At 61.3% G+C, this 21,967-nt stretch overlaps 1 protein-coding gene across 3 annotated transcripts in view; it reads right to left on the reverse strand.

The window, feature by feature from the left end:
* Positions 1–21,967, reverse strand: part of TTC28 (tetratricopeptide repeat domain 28) — a 558,547-nt gene that overhangs the window by 23,275 nt on the left and 513,305 nt on the right. For all 3 annotated transcript variants that reach the window (XM_036014252.1, XM_036014251.1, XM_036014253.1), the window contains 2 exons: positions 20,349–20,489; positions 7,460–7,604 (listed from right to left, as the gene is read on the reverse strand). In XM_036014252.1, coding sequence (XP_035870145.1) covers positions 7,460–7,604; positions 20,349–20,489 — 286 coding nt within the window. The remainder of the gene's footprint in view (positions 1–7,459; positions 7,605–20,348; positions 20,490–21,967) is intronic.

Consider the following 21,967-nt stretch of genomic DNA (forward strand, 5'->3'; position numbering starts at 1 on the left):
GATTGTAGGGCACGTGGGGAAGGCTGTGGACAGCTTGGTGGTGAGCACTTCGACAGGACCCTCGACCCCCTGCACCCCAGTCCCCAAACCCACGAGACAGCACTCGTCTCCACCGCCCCACGAGCCCGGGCAGAGCCGGCTGCAGCAGGGTGCGGGGCACGCGGGTGGCAACGGGTGGCACCCGGTGGGCACTCGGCACAGATCCGGCCCAAATGTGAATTCCCAGGTGTCTTCCAGTGCTTGAAATATGGTGAACACGGGCATTCCTGATACTGTTCTCTCCTCTGGGCCTCAATGATTTTCCAAAATAACTCATTCTCTTTCCCTCCAGCGTTTATAAACAGTCATGTGGCTGAAACATGTAAAGGGCCTCTCTGGAGGGTCCAGCTGACTGAGACACCCGTGTCACCACTCTCCCTCTTGCATCCTCACCGTCGTCTCCACCCACAGCTATCCCCGAGTGCCCACAGCACCTGACACAGGTGAGGTCTGCTACCAGGCAGTCGCCCTGAGTCGAGCATCTGAGGCTGCCGTCCTCCCCGGCAGCCCCGAGCGTCCCGCACGTTCGTGTGGGTGGTGAGTTCTGGGTCGATGACCGTTTGGCCAGTGGGGATCTCCCAGGTAGACTCGCGGTGCCCAGGGCTCCTGGACTGTGTGGAAAGCACGGACACCAAAGGTGGTGTCTCACGTGTCCTGACCTCTGGCTTAAGAACTACGTGTTCCGTGCACGTCGCCAGGGTTCACAGGGTCAGCTTGCAACCTCCGGCCACCTGTGCGACACCGCACGTCGTGCCCACTGCTCAGACCAGCTGGCCGGGCCCTCGGACGTCTGGGGACAATACCCCTTCCATCTGCTCGTACACCTGGGTGCTTCGGAAACCCTTTAGCGCCCCTCTCACAGGAGGCCTCTCGGGGGGTCACGGGCCAGAGGAGTGAATGTCCCTGATCTTCCTGGGTCCGTGAGCTTTCGGGGAGATTAGATTGGGGATGAGATGGACTTTACTGTGTATAACAAAGATTCAAAGATTCAAAAAGCAAAGAACTGTTGGTTGGGCCCCCCAAACCAAGTTCAGGGCCCTAAGGGCTTTTTCCTGACTCAGATGTTGGACTAAGTGAACTGACCAGACAGAACTCCTTAAGGCAGAGGAGACTTTTCTGTGATGCTTTGGACAGAGCTTGGTATCATGGATGGGTGTACAGTTTCAGCAAATGTCACACGCGGTTGTCCCCATTATCCACAGGGGACACATTCTAGGAACCCCAAAGGGTGCCTGAAACCATGCGTGGTGCCGAACCCTGCACATACCTGCCCATGAGTAAGTTTCACCTGTAAGGCAAAGCACAATACCACCAATAACTAATAAAGGAGAATAATTACAATAATTCACTGTAAGACGAGTTATGGTGGCATTAAGTGAAATAAGGGTTACGCAATCACAGGCACTGGGACACCGTGACCGTTGACCTGAGGACCCAGACAGCTACCACGTGACCAGCGGGTGGGCAGCATGCACAGCATGGGGACAGTGGATGAGGGGTGACTCGTGTCCTGGGGGGCGGCGTGAGAGAGAGCTCTTCACAATGCTCAGAGTGGTGCGCAACTGAGATCACAAACTGTTTCTTTTCTGGGGCTTCTCATCGCATAGTTCCAGACCACGCCTGTCCGCAGGTAAGTGAAGGCGCAGAAAGCAGAAGCGCCGATGGGGGGAGGGGCTGCTGTGCCTGCTGTGAGTGACCCGGAACCATGACTACCGTCTTCCAAGACTACAGACGCGGTGTTCCACCAGAAATGCAGAATTCAAGACCCAGCCTGCTCAGCGGTATCCTTTGGCCAGACAGACAGCAAACCATCAGCTTTCCTGAAGAACCTCCCAAGGAGAGCGGGGAGGAATCTGGGTGCTGGAGGGTCGCGACCGACGGCCAGCAAGGGTCAGGGACCAAGCTCAGCCACATCAGCCAAAGGCGCTGCTTCAGGGGCCTTTGTGCCACAGGGGCCCTCTCTTGTCCTTGGCTGACCTCATCAGAACGAGCCCATACACCCGCAATGGCAGGAGCGCCTCAGGTTACCCAGAACGTGGCGGAACGAGGCTGAGATGCGGCTGTTGAACACTGGCTTGAAGGGAGCAGATCCCCCGAGACTCTCACCCAATAGCACTGACCTCGGTGAGGGCCCCAGCAACCTCACGGGAACTGGCTGGTGAGCCTGGGCGCTCTCACCATCGGGGTCAGTGGCACAGACGCCTGTGAGTGACTGCCTCTGTTCTTCCCTCCCCTGGTCCCCGTGGCAGTGCCTGCTGTCCCTGGTGGGGGGCGGGGCCCCATCCTCATCTGAATGTTGTTACTGCAACATCTCAGTCAGAGCTTAGCCCGCTGCTGGCCCCGCACGTGCGGGTCTCCAGGCCTCACCCCCACTCCACACTGGGGGTCACCGGTGGTCGTTTCTGGGCACGAACACTGCCCGCTCTCTCCGAACCCTGCAGTCTACTCAGAAAACTGGCACCTGAACGGTCAGCCTCATCCCCGGGGCCTCTGCCCGAGAGTGAGCTGGTCACTGCGGGGCTCGGTTGTGCAGGCGTCCTTCCCCCGGGCAGCACTGGCAGCCCCGGCCCAGCCACAGCCTCACTCTCCTCCTGGCTGGGCCCTCGGCAGGGCCGGCCCGCCCCACATTCCTGGAGGGGAGCCCCGAGGGGCGCCCCAGAGCCCCGGCACTCAGCAATGCGGTTTCCCAACCTAACCAGCGCAGATGCGAGTTTCAAAGCAAGTTCCCGCGGCCCTGAAACAGGCAATTCGACTTCGACAGGCAGCCACGTTCGCCAAGAACAGAGATGGGGGGGTGGTCTTTCCCTTTCTGATGGAAGTCAGCAAGGTCCTAGAACCTTGGTTTTTAGACGCAAATACAGGAAACAAGGAACTGAAATAAATGGAAATAACGATAAGGATGCCCAAGACTCAAGCCCTATCTCTAAGGGCCCCGAAAGTCCCCAATATGGACCTGCAACGAGTGATTTGGCCAAATCCTAAGGAATCTCCTGTTCTGGATCCGTTTCCTTGATTAAAGCAGTTTCTGGCTTTGGTGAAGGCCCCACGTGGGACTGCAGTGAAGGGGCAGCTTCCCCTGGAGCAGCCCTGGGGCCTCGCCCCACCCGGGGTGACCCCAGAAGGCGCTGACAGCCGGTGGTTCAGAGCCTCCCCACCGGGACGCCAGGGCCCGCGGGCTCTGCCCTTTCACCGGAGCAGGGAAGCCTGGGCTGGAGGCGCCGGTTACTGTCCCTCGTGCTAACTGATGGAAACCAAATGTCTCGGACACACACAGGGTCCCAGTCCCTTTCACACTGAACACTGGCAACTGTTCTGTGGTGACAGTTTCTCCGTTTGGTAGTGGACAGGATCTGACCTAAGGTTTGCGGAAGGCTCCTCTGCAGCTGTACCTGGGCCCTGACGGCTCGCCCGGCCCGACAGCCCAGCCCGGTGCAGCTCCAGCTCCGGGAGAGACAGCGCTGCCCGGAGCCAGACTCAGGCACGGGGCAGGCCTGCGGCGGGACGTCCTGTCCCACGTTTCCTGCTGCCGACCCAGTCCCCTCGCAGCAGGGCTGCAGCTGAGCAGAAGCAGTTGTTCAAATAAGTACAAGCCCCATGTGAAGAGACTAATCGCTTCAGTCTTGAAGTGTCAGGGATTCGTAATCTTGGACTTTGTTTTGACTTGTACTTTCGATGACAACATGGAGAAGTCTCTGGCTCCGTCTGGCGGCCACTGGGAGAGGCTGACGGTGTCGTGTCGCCCTCTAGTGGCCTCCGGACCGAGTGGGTGTGCGGCCATAGGAAGCCCGAGGAGGACCCAGGCTGCATCCTACAGGGGAGCAGCCCCGCTGGGGAGGAGCTAGTAGGCCTCCCCAGGGTCCCTCGACCTCTGACCCTGGCCTGTCCGCCCCACCTGACCCGTCCGTGGTCCGTGAGCGTCAGATGTGGGGCCACCTCCAGCTCCCCCGCTGCCTCCCTTGGAGTGTGGGAGAGTGTGCCACTGTGCGCCGATGGTGCTCCATCCAACGGCTGGGTGAGGCCAGGGGCAGGAGAGGCTCCTGAGCAGAGCCCAGCTCTGCAGCCCAGCGGTGCTGGTGAAACACAGCGGGCCGCTTCGGTCGCCAAGGACAAGCCTGTGCTCTAATCAGTCCCCTCAGTGGCCCCTGAAAGGTCCACTCTGTCTCATTTGAAGCAAACAAACTCTGTCACTGCGTTCAGTCACCTCAGTCACAAGAGGGGATTGTGTCAAGAGCCGAGGACGTGCCTTCTAACTGAACGCCTCACTTCAAGATCACCCTGCACCCTGTCACCGCCGTCCACGCCGTCCACGCCACGCGGTCCTGAGTGCGGAGGGTGCCGCTGCCACACGGGGGCGGCTCCTGCTGCTGTGGTTCGCTGGAGAGAACTGCTGCAGCCACTGCCCTAGCTCGTTGAGGGCTCGGACCCACAAACCCTCCCTTTCCTTGCACCCCTGGAGGAGCGCACCACGTCCAGACACGTGCTGCCACTAATCTCACTGGCATGGTTTTCTGTAAGTCGCAGGGGAAGTCCTCTGGGGGTAAAGCTGTCTGAAAAACACAGGCAGACTGTGTAAACTCACAGAGACCCCGCTGGGAGGACTCCCGGCCCTGGCCCCGAGCAGCTTCTCGCCTGTGGAGACACTGCACGGACAGAAGGAGGGGCCGTGTCTCCCACCCCCGCGGCTGCTTTGCACTGTTCTCCACCTGCAGGGCTTGTCTCGGGTGCAGAGCCCCCTCCCAGTCAGTGGGGCAGCACCAGCCACTGAAACGACGCTCAGACACGGGGCCCCGGCAGGCCTGTGGCTGGAATTCTGACCCCACCCGGGAATATGCCAGGAACCTGGCACTGCGTTGGCTGGCAGGGCTGGAGGCTCACCAGATTTGAAGCCGCTCAAGAGCAGGCCCAGCCCCTTCCTTCTGCTTCGTAACCCCTCAGAAAGCTCCCGGGGCCACACAAGAGGGGCCACAGAAAAACCACGAGCTGGTTTTTGCTGTGGGTCTCCCACTTTCTGTGCTAGACCAGACCCAAAAAGCTGACACAGCTTTGGACCACGTAGCAGCCCATAAACTTTACTGAGTGCCAGCATGCACCGGGCCCTGTGCCAGCTGCTGGGGACAGAAAGGTGACGGCGCTCCTTGCCTTGAGGGAGTGAGGTGGGCAGCAAGGGAGAGAATGGGAGGCATGTGGAGAGGTAAGCCCTGAGTCTATGAAGTTATCAGGTGCCATGAGGCCTGGCAGCAAGGACGGCAGGGGACGAAGGCTGCAGGGCACGGGGAGAAGCGGCAAGAAAGGCTTCAAAGAGGAGGAGCACTTGAGCTGGGCCAGCAGAGGAAGGCGAAGAGCTCACCAGCCCCGGACGACCTGAGCCTCTGGGTGCGCGCTGGAGTCAGCCTTGGCAGAGGCCGACAGTCACAGCCCGTCCCCGCCCTTATACTCCGCCGTTCCCCTGCCCGCCCCGGCTCCAGTTCAACATTCAGGCAGCAAATAATCCGGGACCCAAACGCCAAAGGGGGAATGTGGAGGGACTCACTGCCCCGGCGAGTGAAGTGATGGAGGGTCCACACAGCCTGTGGAGGAGCTGGGGGATGGGTGTGGGATGCGGAGGTCAGGGCTGCTGGGAAGCCACCGGAGCAGCGTGCCCGACGGCTGGGGGCAGTAAAGAGCGCCCAAAAACTGGCCGTTGGTGTGTGCCTTCCCCACGGCGCCGCACGTGAGTCAGACTAAGTAACGCCACGGCACCCAAGACGCTCAGAGCGCCCTCTGCAGCCGTGCTCCTCTCCCGAAAAGGAGGACACTGGTCCTGCGAAGGACAGGGCGGCCGCATGGGCTGCAGGGAAGGAAGGACAGGGCTGGCTGCTACGCCGATGTAACTGGACGCTCCAGGTAAGGGGAGGCTCAGCCGGCAGACGCAGGTGTGGGCACAGCAGCCCCCCACCCTCCAGGTGCGTGCCCATTGCTGCCTCGGCCCTACGCGCTTTTCACATTCACCTAATCCCGCCCCCGCTCTAACCCGACGTGCTCAGCACCAGTATCTCCATTTCCTAGGGAGGACAGATGTACTCGAGGAGGGCAAGCAGCTTGGCCAAGGTCACCCAGCCAGGAACGGGCAGTGCCAGACTTGGGTCCAGCCTGCAGGCTCCTGGAGGCCTGGTGCTTTCCTCGTCCCTGTCTCCCCACGTGCGGGAAGCCCACTGGGCACGGGCGGGCCTCCCGAGTGTCTCCAGGCGACTGGAGACACACCCGCGGACGGCTGGGCAGGGACATGACAGACACTTCCGGAGACAGGGCATCGCGGCCGAGGTGCAGTTTCCTGGATGTGCTCCCCTCCGGCAGAGGGCTGAGCGGTCACCCCGACGCTGTGGGACAAACCTAACCGCTGCAGGCAGCCGCCAGGAGGGACCCGCGGGCAGCGGAGGCAGACGCTTGCTGCCTGCTCTCAGGGCCCATCATCATGCCCCACCCCACCTGTGTGGGGTGCTGGTTTGGTTTAGATGAAGTCACAGGGGCAGGGAGCCCATGATGTTAGTGCACTTACAAGAGGAGGAAGAGACTTCAGCCTGCTCTCTCTCTGCCAGTTGAGGACGCAGTGAGAAGGTGGCCATCTGCAAGCCAGAAAGAAAGCCCTCACCACGACACTGACGGCACTGGCACCCCGATCTGGGGCCTCCAGCCTCCAGAACAGTGGGAGGTCAGGGTCATGGTTGAAGCTGTGCGGTCTGAGCTGTTTGTCACACAGCCAGCGCTGACTAACACACAGTCGTACGCACGGCATCTGATGGGCTCACCATTCAGACTCCCGAAGATGCTTGAGTCCTCACCCAGTCGGAGAGCCCTGTGCAAAGGCCAGGGCCTCAGAAATTTGGCAGCGGCCACTCAACTGCCTCAAGAAATCGCAAGTGCAAGGGTGTCTTTGACACTGGTCTCGATACAGTCAGTGAACCCTGACAACGGCAAAAGCTGAGGGATCTGTTCTCCCCACAAAGCACAGACCTGGGTTGTAGTTGCTCAGGCAAGACCCTCAAATGAGAGGTGGGGCCACGGGGGTGCACCCCCAGCAGGGTGCGGCAGAGCCACCGGCATGTCCCCCAAGGTGTCTGCTCTGGCGGTTCCTACTGACAACGGCTGGGAGGTGCCCTCTACCTTCCTGAGCCTCCCAATGTCTGAGGAGGCTGGGGAGGGAGCGTTACTCCGTTCGTCCTAAGGAGAACTGAGGCCGAATTCACCAGGCTACAAGGAGCAGAGCTGGGACTCGAACCTGGATCTGCCAGCTTGGAAGCTCAGTGCCTTATCTAGACAAGCAGCCAACTTCCAGATGCTGACTGGGAAGTTGGAGGAGACTGGGGTTCTGGCAACCTCCACATGGGCCCTGAGCAGTAAGTGGGGCGACCCCACGAAGCCTCGCGGCCCTGGCGGCACTCACCCCTTCCATGGGCGCGATGAGCAGGTCGTACAGGGCGCGGAGCGGGGGCCGGGCGAAGGAGCTCTGCCTCCGGGGGAGAGAGGAGGTGCCGTCCTTGGTGGGCGACGTGGTGCTGCTCACCAAGCTCGTCATGCTCTGGCAGCTCCTGGGGAGAGAAGGGCCGGGGGTTGAGCAGGGCCCGGGGCTGCAGGACTCGCCCCTCAGTGCTCCAGTTCCCAGGAAAGGCAGGGGAGGCCACACAGCAGGGCCCACCCGCTGCCTCCCGGCTTCGCCCCCTCTCCTCCCTTTCAGGAAATTTGCACAGAACATGAGCACGGACAGAAACCGCAGGCGAACCAGCTGCACACAACAGCTTCCGTTTCTATGGAGTCCGTCTGCATAATCAAATGTCCCAAAGTGCTGTTCAGAGGATTTAATTACATCCTTGCGTGGCGTGGCTGCGCACAGGCAGACGTGAGGACCATTAGAATCAGCAGCAGCCACCGAACTGATGGAGGACGGTGGCCTGAGGCCAATTCGTCTTCACAGGCAGGAGGCACCGACAAGACAAGCAGCGTGCTGGCCCCGGCCTCAGCCTCAGGTCAGCCACTGGGCAGCCACCTGGGCCCAGCACGGCACGGGGCCCCTGCGGCCCCCGCCCCCGCCAAGAAGAGACAGTGGGGACAGCTGACTGGGCAGCACGTGCGGAGCAGTCGGCTCAAGCCTGGCCGTGGGGCTGTGTTTTACCTTCCCGTTCACGTCCCAGTGTTTTCAGGGAACACTACGTTAACACGCACAGTGTTTTCAACCCCAAGGGCCCTGAGGCTCACACTCCCGACACAGGGCGAGAACGTTCATTTGCTCATTAGAAAATGCTTCCTGAGCAGCAGCTACCCGCCAGGGGCTGACACAGGCCCCAGGGACCTGCAGAGGACGGACGGCGCAGGTGAGCAGAGGAGCCAGCAGGAGGAGAAACAGACCCACTTCCAGCGCAAGGACCGGGCTGCCCCCACGCAGCCGTCTGCATGCACCTGCCCCCCCCCCTGGCAGGCGCGGCCTCGGGACAGCCCCTCCCTGGTGGTGGTCCCTGCACGGCTGGTGGGCGGTCAGTGGTCTCTCGGCCTTGACAGAGACACCAAGCCATTCTGGGGTTTCTGCCGAGGACTCAGGGACAGGGGCCCGCTCTCCTGCCAGCTCCGCTGTCGAGCTTTGGTAAGTGCCCTGGGCTGCTGGCAGGAGCCACTCCTTGGTTGTCACCTAGGAAAAAGAAAGGAGGTGGCTTTCCCTCCTGGGCAGGGCCGGGACCCATGACCATCAGATGAAATGATTCAAAAGATTTGTGTTTTTCAGGTTTGGCTTCAACCCTCTGGTCTTCCCCCTCCCTTCCCGCTGTTCTCAGTGAATATCCCCCTGGACCTAAATTCCAGGGTTGTGACAAGTCAGGCTGTGCACCCCCTTGGCCCCCCCTTCCCTGCTTGCTGTCAGGGAAGAAAGAGCGAAGAGAGGGGGTTGGGCTGGAGACCCGCTCCCGCCCACTCCCCCGTCTCACTCACTCACTCAGGAAACAGGCAATTACAAGCGGCCGCGGCTGTGGACTGTCATTGCCGTCAGATCGGTGATACACAGGGAGCCGCGCGGTGCCGCTCAGAGGCCTGATGAGCCCCCATCCCACTGCGAAGAGCAACGCTCCCCTGAAAGGGGACAGCACCCGGCTCCATGTGCTCCTGTGCACAAGCCCCTGTGTGTGCAGGACAGGCCGTGTCCTCCGAGGCGCCATGTGCTCCTGAGCACAAGCACCTGTGTGGGCTCACGCTCCGGCAGATGGACTGCAGCCCGGAGAGCCCCCACTGCCTTTGGGACGGCACGGCAGGGCAGCAGCAGGACGGCTCAGCACGCCCCCCCATTTACTCCCTAGACATGTCTACCTGGACTGTGGGGGCCCGAGTCTGCTGGACCCAGCTGCAGACGTACAGGGAACGTGCCACGTCCCCAGACAAGGCTGTGGCCGCAGGTGACTACTGGGGTTGCTCTGTCAACCCCAAGGCCTAACTAAAAGGCTCCCACTGGAGAAAGACACCCCAGCCCTAGAGCGCGCCCCTCCCCGCAGCCCACTCCAAGCTCCTCTGTGGGGACACGGAGTCCATGCTGTGTGGGGAACACCCAGGGCACACTTGCTCCAGAATATCAGAGCCACATGCCCGGCCCATCTGTCACCCCCTGCTGACAGGGCTCCCAAGGGCACAGGACCTTGGCTGGGTGGCCCTGGGGGCCTAAGCAGGGAACTCTGCTGGTGGTGTGAGCTCGAAACGATGTCGAGAAGCAGCGAGGCAGGGAAGTGCCAGGGAAGGGTAACTCAAAAGAGGCAAATGTCGGGGGTGGGGAAGGGGGGCGGTGTACGGTGGACTGGCCGGGCGAGCCGTCTGCCCCCTGGGCCTGGCGTGCCCACCTGCAGCAAGGGGAAACGCAGCCCACAGGTGGGGGTGTCGGGACCGGAGAGCAGGACTGCGAAGCATCCACAACCTGAGAGGCAGTAGGAGTCTCAGCTGAGGGCGGAGTGAGACAGAGGCCTGGGCGGGAGGGCACACAGAGGGCTGGGGACTTGAGGGCAGGCGTGGATGGCAGTGGCGTGTTTCTGCCAAGCCCACGCAGTGCCAGAGGCCCCTGCAAGGGCCCCACACCGCCAACCCACTGCACACACCGTGCTGCCCACGATGTGTCAAGCAGGCAGGTCCACAGGGGGCCGGGCCAGGAGGAAAGGGACCTGCTCAGCTGAGGTGCGGGGGCACCGAGGCACAGACCTTGACCAGCTGCTGGTCACGCAGAGCTGAAGGGGGCTTCCTGGAGAGACCACCTAATGTGGCACGAGGGACGAATGAGAGTTACCCTGACTATGGACGAGGAGGAGGCCACTCCCAACTGAGGGAGCAGCGTGGGGAAAGGCACAGACGTTGGGGATGGAGACTGGGGTGCCCAGGGCAGTCAGTGTGGGGACAAGTGGACAGAGGCTCAGGGTTGCAGGCCGCAGGGGTAACCGGGCCGGGGCAGGGGATGCTGTGGTACCCTACGGGGAGGAGACGAGGCCTGGGGGAGGCCAGCTCATCTCCTTTGACACCAGGCCGAAGGAAGGTGCTTCTCCCAGGCCAGCGCCTCCCCCGGGGTGAGCAGAGGGGGCAGTCTAAAGCACGCACCTTGCCTGAGGACCATTCCACAGGTCTCATGGGCCGTGCAGAGCACCCATCAGGCGTGTAACCCCATCCTCACTCCTGGCCAGCTTCTGCCTCGAGGCCAGTCAGATGTCGTTGCCCAGGGCTGGGGAGCGTGAGCCAGAGCAAGGCCACCGTCTGCCCTGCAGAGGCCTCCCGGGACACCCGCCCCGGCATCTGTGCAGCTCAGGCAGTGCAGATTCTTGAGAGCTTGGCCCTGCGGGGGGTGGGGACAGGGCACCCCAGGGCACGCAGAGCTGGCCATGGAAGCCAAGCGGTCATGTTCAAGCCTCAGCAGAGCCCCGCTGCCTGTGGCACCTGACTCTGTCCTGCTCCCTCCCAGGCTGTCATGCCCACCCGTCTGCTCCCAGATGACACACACGCTGGCTCTCAGCCTGCTGCCCTGGCCCCTTCCGAGGCCTGGCAGGTCACAGGTGAACTGTCTCTGGAGCAACAGCTTCTGGGCAGTGACCCCACCCAGCCCAGGCCGGCTGGCAGCCCGGGAGGCAGTCGCACCGGCGTCTTGCACTAGTCGGGTGGGAAGCCCCACGTCTGCCCCTCTGCTCTGCGCTTTTCAGTGGAAGGCGCCTACCCCTGGATCTGTCCTTTTCCATGTAAACAAAGCCCAGAAAATGCTCAGCTGGTGATTAAAAAACAACAAACAAACAAAACCCAACCAACCTGAAGCAATAATTTGAGGTCAAAGGCTGTTTTTCATTAAGACTCCTTTTTCCCAGTAGCGCGGAGGCACCTGTTTTGAGCAGCCCCAGCCTCAGGCAGCGGCCCCTCCCTCAAGCCCTGGCCCACCTGTCTGCTGCACCACCCCCCTTCTTCGGCAGTTTGTCCAGCAGGAACCGCGGTCTGGTTTTCCACACGGGCAGCCCCTGCACCGTCCTCGGCCCGACAGAAGCAGCGGGTGCCACACCCACTGGAGAGCCCTCCCAGGACCGCAGGCTCAGAGGCCGAGGACCGGGGGCCAGGAAACCAAGGCCAAGAGCAACTGAGGGTCCCTGGACCCCAGGGCCCTCCCGAGGTGCAGGTGTGGGGAGGGCATCAGGCTAGGAGCGGAGGCAGGACTCGCCCCTGCACTGGTCGTGGTGGCAGCCGGCTGTGCCCTCCCCTCCACGTGCACACGAGGCACCACAGCCGCCGCCGCCGGGCAGACTGCGGTCCAGGAACCCCCCTTCGTGAGTTGCTCCGGTCCGCACTGCAGCGCTGACAGTGACCTACCACAGCTCTCGTGCCTGGGGCACGTCGTCTGCCTCGACGTCTTCCTAGAGACGCCTTCAACCGTCCAGAACAGTCAAACAGCCGGCTGCTCAGCCCTGGGCCTGGGAATGTGGTGGTGTGACTGGTCTCTTCCCTACTCCCCTCTTTTCCTTGCTTGTTAAGAAAACGGGGGGGGGTCAACTGCTGACTGATGGTGCCGCAGCCCTCCCTGCACTCACCCGGCGAGAGCCCCGTGTGCTGTGCACAGGCCCCCTGACCCAGCCCGGGAGCGGGCGCCACTGCCACAGGCCCCGTGGTCAGGTCTCCAGTCCCAGCTGCTGGAGGTGGGTCCTCTGAGCTCTGAGCCTCTGGCTGGCAGGGGCTGACAGGCACGAACAGGAGTGTGGGGTGACCTGCTCCCTGCTGTCCTTGCTAGCACAGCGGGCTCCTTCCTGGCACCGTCCTGGTGGCCTAGGCCATCCATGGCACTGCAGGAGAATGGCCACGGGGCTGGGGTCCTCAGTTATGGGACCTCTCAGCCATCACACCGCTTCGATTTCTGGGGGGCCTTCCAGCCTGGCTGACTTCTATCTGCCTCGGCTCTCTGGACTCTAAGACGAGAGAAGCGTGCTCTCCATTTCCCACAATGGGGAGCTCAGATGGGTGGCGAGGCAGGGGCTCCAGGTCCCCCACAGCTGCACCACCGCACAGCTCCAGCAGGTGGCACTAGCTCACTTTCCTCCAGGCCTGTCCACTTACTGCCAGGGACCCTCTCGGGCTAATTGACAGCCTAGCTCTCAGCATTTTCTCACACCACATTGTCTCTATTAGGTCATTCCTCAGATGATGTTTATTAATCTACTTCTGGAGAAGTACTCGTTTTCTCCACCGCACGGCCATCTGTGTGGCGATGGGAAAAGGAGAGGGAGCGAGCACGTGTCCGGGGAGAGGGAGGCTGGCGGGAGAGGGAGGCCGCCTGGCCCCGCTCTCGCGGAATGCGGGGCTCCAGGATGATGCGGGAAGTGCTGCGGAGGAGGGCGGGGCACCAGGGCGTAGTCGGTGCCTGGGGAGGGGGGCGGGAGATGACAAACACCAGGCGGCCTGGGGAGCACTCACTGCTCGTGAATCTCTGTCCAGGGATGAAGAGCTCCATCTCCCAGGCAGGAAGATCTATGGCTGGGCCGGCCCGCAGACAACCCGGTGCTGACCTCACGCGCCGTCACCCAGGCGGACGCAGCCCATGTGCGGCCACGAGCATGGGGACCTGCCAGGTGGGACTGAGCCCAGTGGAGGGGCCACTGTGCAGAGAGCGGCGTGTGGGAGCCCCAGCCGTGGCACACACACACGCGCGCTGGTTGCCGGGTGTCCACGCCCAAAGTCAGAGACCTCGGTGGCAGGCGGAACCAGGAGCAGGGCCTCGACTTCCCCTTGGGTGAGACCAGCACAGGGGGCCCCCAGGCCGTGGTCTCCAGGGACGCTCAGAGAGATCCGGCCCTGAGAGTCTGTCTACCTGTGTCTGTGGTCTGGAGGGAGGAACCAGCAACCAGGGCACAGCCGGGAAGAGAAGCAGCAGAGCCTTCGGACCGGCTGGCTGCGGCTGGCCCTCGCACGCACCTGAGCCTGGGAGCAGGCAGCGCTGCTGCGCAGGGCACGCGCCTCCTCCTTTCCCCGCTCTCTCGCGCGGACCCTGTCCTCCCGATCCCAGTTCCCCGCCACGCTCACGGGGGCCCTCCCGTGGGACTGTCCGGACACGGGGCCATGGAATGAGCCGATCCAGCAACACGCACCTCCAGGCACACGGGGCCACGGCATCCTCTGGACTACCATTCGGGAGGGGACAAGAGGGAACAAATCGACACGGGGCATCTTCTGTGAGGGCCAGGTCTAGGCTGGGACCCTCACCACGAAGCACCCCAGGCGCCCCCACTGTTGCAGGTGAGCAAGCAGGACTCAACAGGAGGCATCCCACCTGAAGCCATGATGGCAGGGGCAGAGTCTGCTCCTCAAACGGCCGGGCAGCAGGCGGCCAGCAGCCTGGGGCCTCTGTTCCCTGGGGAGCCTGAAGCCCAGAGCCGCTGGGGACCGATCGATGTTTCTCTTGCACGTCGCTGTTTCTCTCCCTCCCTTCCCCTCTCTCTAAAAATAAATAAATAAAATCTAAGAGAGAGAGAGAGAGAGAGCGCGAGAGACAGAAAAGGACTCTGATGCCATTCAGTGGCTCTCCCCCACGAACACCCTCACACAGTGGCCGTCTCCTCCAGGGGATGAAAGCTGTCAGGTGCTGCATTTAAAGCCCTTTTGCAATAAGCCCTGGGCGCCTCCTGCTGGCTCCCTTCCGTAGCGACCCAGCGCCTGCTCACTGGGTCTGCCCCCTTCGCTGGAGAAGGGCTTGAGGCTGGGCGGGCTCAGGCAGGGCCCCTCTCAAGATGAGGGATGAGTCCCCGGATGAGAGAGTGATTCAAACTCCATCTGGAGGGAGGAGACAAAGAGCGGTAGCCTGCTGGCCAGGCGGGTGGTAAGGAGGACAGTGTAGGTAAAGGAGTTTCAGCTGGGGGGTGGGGCGTGAGGGGGTGGGGGAAGCCCAGCTCTGTAAGCAGGACCATGACCTCACTGAGCCTCTGTGGCCTCTAAGCATGCTCCTGGGGTCACACTGAATGGCGATTTCTGGAGAAGAATCAGTCTCAAGGAATGAACGTGGCAATGGTAATGGACAGAGGGATGGAGACCAGAAAGATCACAGGGTTCCCCTGGTAGGTCTTCCCGTAAACTGCGTCTGGGGCGTGAGGTCACAGGGGCAGAGGCGGCACGGCGGCTGTGGGGAGTGCCGGTGGGGGGGGGGGGGGCCGCACTGCTTCAGTTCCAATGTTGCTCTCCACGGGAAGCGCCCGAGAACTGTTGTGAGGGTTCAGACTGTGAGCAGTGGGTCAGGGCCAGGGCAGGCAGTGGCTGTGCTGCCCTCTCTGCTTCAGCTGCTGGGAAATCTCAGGGGCCAACCTGTGCCTGTCTCCTGCAGTGCCAACAACACCTGTTTCGTACATAAACTCCACTCCCTCTCTTCTGCCTTTGTTTTCCTTGATTTTCTCATCCGCTTATTTATTTATTTTCATAGGATCTGGTGGCATTTTTATGTTTTGGTAAACTGTCAAATTGTAGAGCAAGAAAGAACAAATAAACAAGTGGTAAAGAAAACATTATTTATAAATTAAATTTGCCTTGAGATATATTGGCAAGCTTGATACATAGAGGCAACCCGTGGAGAATCCTACTGCACTGAAAACAAGCTTGTCACCACCTGATGGGTGTGATTTTAAAGTGACTTCTGATACACCCTTCCTGTCACACCTCCCCTCATCTGCATTTGTGCTGCCTCCAGAGGAGTACAGCAGGGGGGCACCCCCCCCCCAGAAAGCAGAGTGCTGCCACATGAGAGGTCTGTTAACCTGGTAGATGGCTCAAGGCAGCACACGGGGACAGGCGGGGGTCCCAGAGGAGGACGGGGGCTCCTGCCGAAGGCCCAGTGACTGGACGCGCCTCCGTAGCTGCTGTGGGCAGGGAAGGCTCCCGCCCAGAATCACCACCGGCAGGGCTGGCCCCAGTCGGGCTTGGAGAGAACAGTCAGCCGTCTCGGAGGGGCCAGCAGGAGAGCAGACAGAATCTTGGCCCGAAGCCCCAGGGCCACCAACAGAGAGCAGAGGACAGGGCTGGCAGGACACCAGCCAGAACCGAGTGCGGAACCTCAGCACTCAGGGCCAGAGCTGTGGGTGTAACTAATACCCAGTCAGATCATCAGCTGCGTTTACTCCAAGGCTTTCTGGTGTCTGGCGGCCAGAGAGAGGGTGTGAGGGGAGGAATCATCAAGCTATTCAATCAGGTTTTGGAGTAAAAATCTGATTCAAAAAGTGGTTGGTACACCCACTCCCATGCCCTGGAAACCTCAGACCTAAGTGGGGAGAGAAAGGAACCACGCGCTACTCAGCAGGGCCTGTCTGTCTGTCTGTCCACCAGCACAGTGTGTCCTCATAGCAACTGTCCACAGGCACCTTTATCCCCGTTGTCTGAGGAAAGAATAAGTGGCTCAGGGTCACCCACTGATGAAAGGTAGAGCCAGCTTTCAAGTCCAGGTCTGTCTGGCCCGGAGCCCACGGTTCCTTCCCTCTCTGTGCCTCATCGCAGAGAAGCGCCGAGACCCGTGAGCAGCAGACGCGCACACGCAGGGGAGCGTCCGCACGGGCCCCCTGACCCACAGTGGGCTTCGGTGGCACCGCTGTGGCTGCCTCAGGGTGGACTGGAGGCAGGCTCGATGCGGGAGCATCGGCACGTGCGTGCGCACACACACACACACACACACACACACACACACAGAGTGAAAGGGAGGGGCATGGGCTCCAGCTCACTTGCTAGGCTGACCCTGGGGACCAGCGCCATCTCTCCCCCGTCACTGCTCTTCCCCAGGCCCTCAGGCACCCTGGGCCGAAGCGGTCCCCCCACCCCCCTGTGCAGCACACGCCACATCCCCTCCCACCGCCGCGGCAGGCCAGACTTTTGCTCATGGGTTTTGGAGAACAGGTGGGCTCTGGGAGCACCCCCCCCTCTCCGCTGTTAGGGCCTGACTTCGGATTGAGGGCAGACGGGGTGGGGGAGAGGAGGCCAAGCGCTGTCATTACGCCTCCACGTGCCCCCCTGGTTCCTGAGGACCCTGCAGGGGCTTCCCCAAGTGCCCCCACCCCCACCAGGGGCGGCCAGCTCTGGCTGTCCTGTCCCCCGCTCCGGCCACTGGCCGCACACCCCACCTGTCTTACTGCTGAGGTCCTCTTCACAGCAGGCAGCCTCCCGGGCGGGGAGAACCAGCAAGTGGCTGCGCCGGGTGCCCTGCCCGTTGGGAGAGGCGCACGTCTGCGCCACACCAGACGCGGGCACGCAGGCCACGCCCCGGCGGGCCCACTCCCGCAAGGCCTCTCTCTCTCTAACCTCTTCTCTCCCTGTACCAGTCACAGGAGGCTGGTTACACGAGACGGCGATGCCTCTCTCCTCTTCTTTCAGGACCCCCAACCTTTGTGACTGATTCTGTGGAGGACCCCCGACTAGGCCGAGGAATCCCGGTTGTGAGTTCCCCAACACAGGCTTCTTTTTTGGGGGGAGGGGGGCGCCTGCGGCCCCGGTGCTACCTGGAGGCCGCAGAGACCAGAAGGAGGGCTCTGGCCTTGGTGTGGCACCTCTCTTTAGAGTGGGGGGACTCAGCGCTTCTTCATCCTCTGTTTCAGCTCCAGCCGCCTATCTCCGGGCAGCAGGGGAGCCGCCATCCACGTCCCCTCACCCACACAGCTGGGGGTGGGGAGCGGAGACCTCCGTGCCTGTCACATCAGCGGTGGCAACAGGAGTGAGAACGCTGCTCTGGGACCCTGGTCCTAATGGGTCCTGGACGGGCACACCTTCAATGCCCAGGCACCGCCCTGGGCCCTAGAATCCAGGTACAGCTGAAAGCCTGTCACTCTTACTTATTTTCTGCAGCAACTGTGATCTGCTAACTGCCCCCATGTGTTCTCTCTCTCTCTCTCTCTCTCTCTCACACACACACACACACACACACACACACGCCTTCCAGCCCTCAGCATTACTTCCTAAGGGTTCTGCAGGGACAAGAGGCAGAGGCCTTTCTGAGGACTGCTGCTCTGCCCCAGGGGCCCACCTGGGGTCAGGGTGCTAAACGAAAGAAGAATCCTTGTTTTTCCCCACCAATGGGACCTGCCTTGGGCTCAGCACGCAAATGTGTTTTCTGCCCAAGTGCACAGGCAAGGAGAAAAACCGCCATTGCAGAGACTGGAGAGCGAGGGTGGAACAAAGACCGAGTCCTGCAGTGGCAGGGGAGAAACCTCCAAAGCCAAGGCTCCCTTCAGTCACATCAGCTGTGGCAGCCCTATTGCCAAAGCAGTCCAGCAAACTGCCCAGAACAAAAGGGCCAAGGCACCCACCGATCGCCACCGAGACGGAGAGCCCCACAGCGGGGAGCGGGTGCCACCCTAGCGCGTGCACGGCCCTGTGTGCACGGCCGCTTCCCCTTGACTCTGCGGCCTCCAAGGCACGAGCACTCTCTGCCCGCCAGTCTGCACCAGGAGTCTGAAAAGAAGCCACTACTTGGCTGTCCTGTTCCTCGGAGCAGAGATCCCTGACACGGAAGGGGCAGGGAGGGAGGCCTGGGGCCCCACGCACGCAGGGGAGCACGCATGGCTGGCATCCAGGTGGGAAGGTGCAGGCAGGCAGGACAGCTGGGAGGCACTACCTGAAACCCAGCTCTGGCACCTGCTCCTGGGCAGGTCTCCACCCTCCCTAGCCCGAGTGTGCCCCTCAGCTGTGAGATGCAAGGCTGGACTGGAAGTTCGGAAGGACCCCCCCCATTCCAACTGACAAGGATGATTCTGCCTCCGTGGTGCCCCAGTAGCTCTGCTCCCCTTGGACGGGGCCAGAGCCCCCTCCTCCTGGGCTTGCCGGAGAGTGTGAGGGAGCACACGGCACGGCAGCCTGTCTGGGCCTCACTGCTCGCTGTGCTAACGCTGAAGAGCTCGGGCGTTCCCCTTCACCACCCTGCCCTCGGGAGGCTCTAGACCGTCAGGACTGGAAGGGTCTGCAAAGGCCACTTCCAACCCTTCTCTTTCCTGAGGGCAGGCCCGAGACCCCGGCCATGTGAGGCCTGCTGAGCGGGCTGGGTGCAAAGCAGGTGGACAGCGAGGCTGAGGCCTCAGCGCCGTGGCCTGGCTGCTCCCCACCCAGCCTTGAGCTCACCCCGTCCTCACCCTGGCCACGGGGCACCCCTGACATTGTTTAAATGAACCGATAAATTAATCCAGAGCGTTGTGCTCACTGGACCTACCTCTGCACTGCTCAAAAGGACAGAGGTTTTCCCCAAAGGAGCAGCTGCATGATCCGAAGTTCACACCACCTCCCATCCAGGGATGAAAGCTGGGACCAGGTGCAGCTGGTCTGACCCTTGCCTGCCATGGCACCCAAGGCCCGGAGGAGGGGCTTCTGACCGCTGGTGCACCTGTAATCAGGTAGGCCATGCACATCTGAGGGCCTGCCTTTGGATCTCGCTCACGTGAAAGACATGAGGTGTGGCAGGAAGAGGAAGGACAGGTGAGGCCACAACCCAAGGTGGCCGACACCTGCTGCACAAGTGCATGCAAATTTCATCCTTCCGAGTTTATCTACCCACATTCTCCTAAGGATTCAAATTTAGCATGGTCCTTCCCAGTGCAAAGCCACATGTGGGCAATGCCTTCCATGCATTAGGAAGCTGGTCAAAGTGTTTAGATACTAACTCCTTTCATTTCCACGTTAAGTGAGCACTGCAAAGCAGGAGGTTTCTCACCTGCCCAGTGTCCCATAGCCGGCATCCGGCAAGGCCCGAACCTGAGCCCTGAGCCCTCCCCACTCAGTTTTACACCACGGACCCCACCGACTGGCAGAGCAGAGGAGCTGGCCCAGGAGGGTGTGAGCCCAGGCCCACTCCCGTGCCTCCTTCCACCCGATCGTGTCCCTGAGAGACACCTGTTCCAGGGGTAGGAAAGGAGGAGGGACGGGGCGTGAACCAGCTTGAAGTTCTGGTCTCCTTTCAACCACACTGCTAGTTCCTACCCCCCTGGCCACTGGCCCCCATCCCATTCCACTCACCCCTGGGAAAGGAGACACATGTCCATCGCCCCGACAGCACAATAACGAGAGGAAGCCGGGGCCTGGAGCAGGACAGCAGGGCTGCCAGGCAGAGGCTGCCTCTTCCCAGAGCCCCACCACTTCCTGCCTATGTTCCAGGCCCAACCTGCTGCCTTTAACGTTGGGCCCTCGGGATGTGGCCGAGACCTGAGAGAGTCCCGGGGGTCCTTCTGGAAAGTCTACCCAAATGTAACTCCCAGGTTGTTGCCAGGCAACCAAATGACAGTAGGACAGGTGCCCCTCAACCCAATTGGCTGCCCCTGTAAACATTAACTCCTCTCAAACCACTAAGATCTATTCAGTCAAATAAAGGGGAGGTGGGGCCTTGAGGGCAGACAGGGGGCCTAGGCCTGGACAAGTGCCCCTTCCAGCAACACCGGCATCCCAGCTCTCTCTGGCAGCCCTCAGCCTCAGGCCAGGAGGGCCAACACTGACTCCCAAGCCCAGGAGTCACTCATATAAGCTGGCAAAGAAGTATGAGATGCTCCTCTGTCCGGCCTCCGCCTGGCATTTAGGAAGTCAGACCCACCGCTCTGTTACGCAGCAGCAACTGCCTCCTGTCACAGCCAGACGCAGGCGGTCACATCGAACCTGCACCGATTTCTCATTTGACTCGATGCTGTGACGTTGAGGCCCTGAGGGACGTGGGGTGTGGCAGTGTCACGTTCCCTTCTGCAAATGCATGTCACGGAGCAGAAGCCCAGCCAGCTGGAAGGAGCGGCAGCCTAATGCACGTTCCCTGCGTGCAGGACACCTGGCCCTGGCCCGGCCCGGGAGGCAGAGCCCACACTCACCTGTTGAAGAGGTTGTTGCGGCGCACCATCCGGAGGAAGCCCGTGGGGTCGGTCACTGAGTTGAGCTTGTTGTTCATCTCTTCACACTGCTGGTCCATGATGTCTCCGGCTTCGCTCTCCGTCTCGCTGCTGGCACAGGCCCTGCGGGAGGAGTGCAGGGATGGCCCATCAGAGAGAGACCCGCACTCGGGGGTCTACCGCGTGGTCCCATGCCACTCCTCCGCCCAACAACCCCTGGCACTGAGTGCTTCCCTGCGACCAGGTCAGACCGTGTCCTCCCCGTTGTCCCCACGGCCTTCTTCCCTCTGCCGTCCAGTGCTTCATGAGATGTACTCCGGTTGGCTGTTTCCGGGCTGTCACCCCCATGGGGCCGGGAACTCTCTACAGCAGGGGTCCCCAACCTCCAGGCCGTGGACCAGTAGTGGTCTGGTCCTCCTGTTAGGGACCCGGCTCCACAGCAGGGGGGAGCTTGAATGTAATGCGTTGAACCATCCCTTTAACCATCCCCCCTCCAGCCTGATCCGTGGAAGAACTGTCCTCCACAGAACGGTCCCTGGTGCCAAAAAGGCTGGGGCCCGCTGCTCTATGGGGGGAGCTGTGCCGGAGCCAGCGCCCACTCCCTGCGTCTAGCACGTGCCAGACACGTTCTAGGTGCCCGACGACTGTTTGGGAAGGAGTGTGTGGTGGGCAGGCAGAGCGCTCTTCTTGAGGTAGAACTCGGGCAGCCCTCGCAGCCCGAGTTCCAGCCCATCCTACTCCAGAAACAGCGTCTAAGCGCCCCTTAGGTGCCAGGGTCCACGCTAGGCCTGGGGAGTACACCGCCCAGAAAGGCAGGTTCTGGACGAAGAGACACCACTGGCTGCCGTGTCAGGCAGAGCAGCCGTGTCTGGCACGTGGGCTCCAGAAACACTGCTGACTGCAGCCCATTTCCAAGCTCAGCACGGGGATGTTGCAATATTTGAACGAATAAATTCACATTTCCCCTATGACAAAATGCAATAGAACACCTCACAATGGGTTTTAAATAAACAGAAATACCCAGGAGTGCCCTGATTCATCAGTATTATTAAAATGACAAAAGGCTTATTAAACAGAAAAGCTGTGCATTATGAGCCTATGATACCAAGACAGATGCCATAGGAGCACGTGTCGTGTGGGGGGGCACTGCCACCTGCGGCCGCCCCCTCCCCCTCGTGGGCCTCGCTGTGCACACAGCCTGCCGGGGTCGGCAAAGGCAGATCTCGGCCTAGAGCCGCCCCCTCCTTCGGCACAATGATTCCACTCAGATGTCGTGGGAATGATGATGCCATCTGGCCCAAAGAGAACTCTCAGCCAGCATGACCACTTTGTTTCAAGTTCCCCGCTGACTCAGGACCCGCGTGGAAGGGTGGGGAGCCCCGGGACACTGAAGGCAGAGGACAATCAGATGTGCGAGCCCCACATGATGGACAAGGGGGATCCGGAAAGAAATGGGCCTTCTGTTGCCCTGAGGGAAGAGGTTCTCACATCAAGATTTAGGTTTAAGCCCTGGCTAATATTGCTCAGTGGGTTGAACGCAGGCTGCAAGCCCAAGGGTCGCCAGTTCAATTCCCAGTTGGGGCATGTGCCTGAGTTGCAGG

Source organism: Phyllostomus discolor, chromosome 13 (assembly GCF_004126475.2).
Source record: "Phyllostomus discolor isolate MPI-MPIP mPhyDis1 chromosome 13, mPhyDis1.pri.v3, whole genome shotgun sequence".
NCBI classification, from domain to species: domain Eukaryota; kingdom Metazoa; phylum Chordata; class Mammalia; order Chiroptera; family Phyllostomidae; genus Phyllostomus; species Phyllostomus discolor.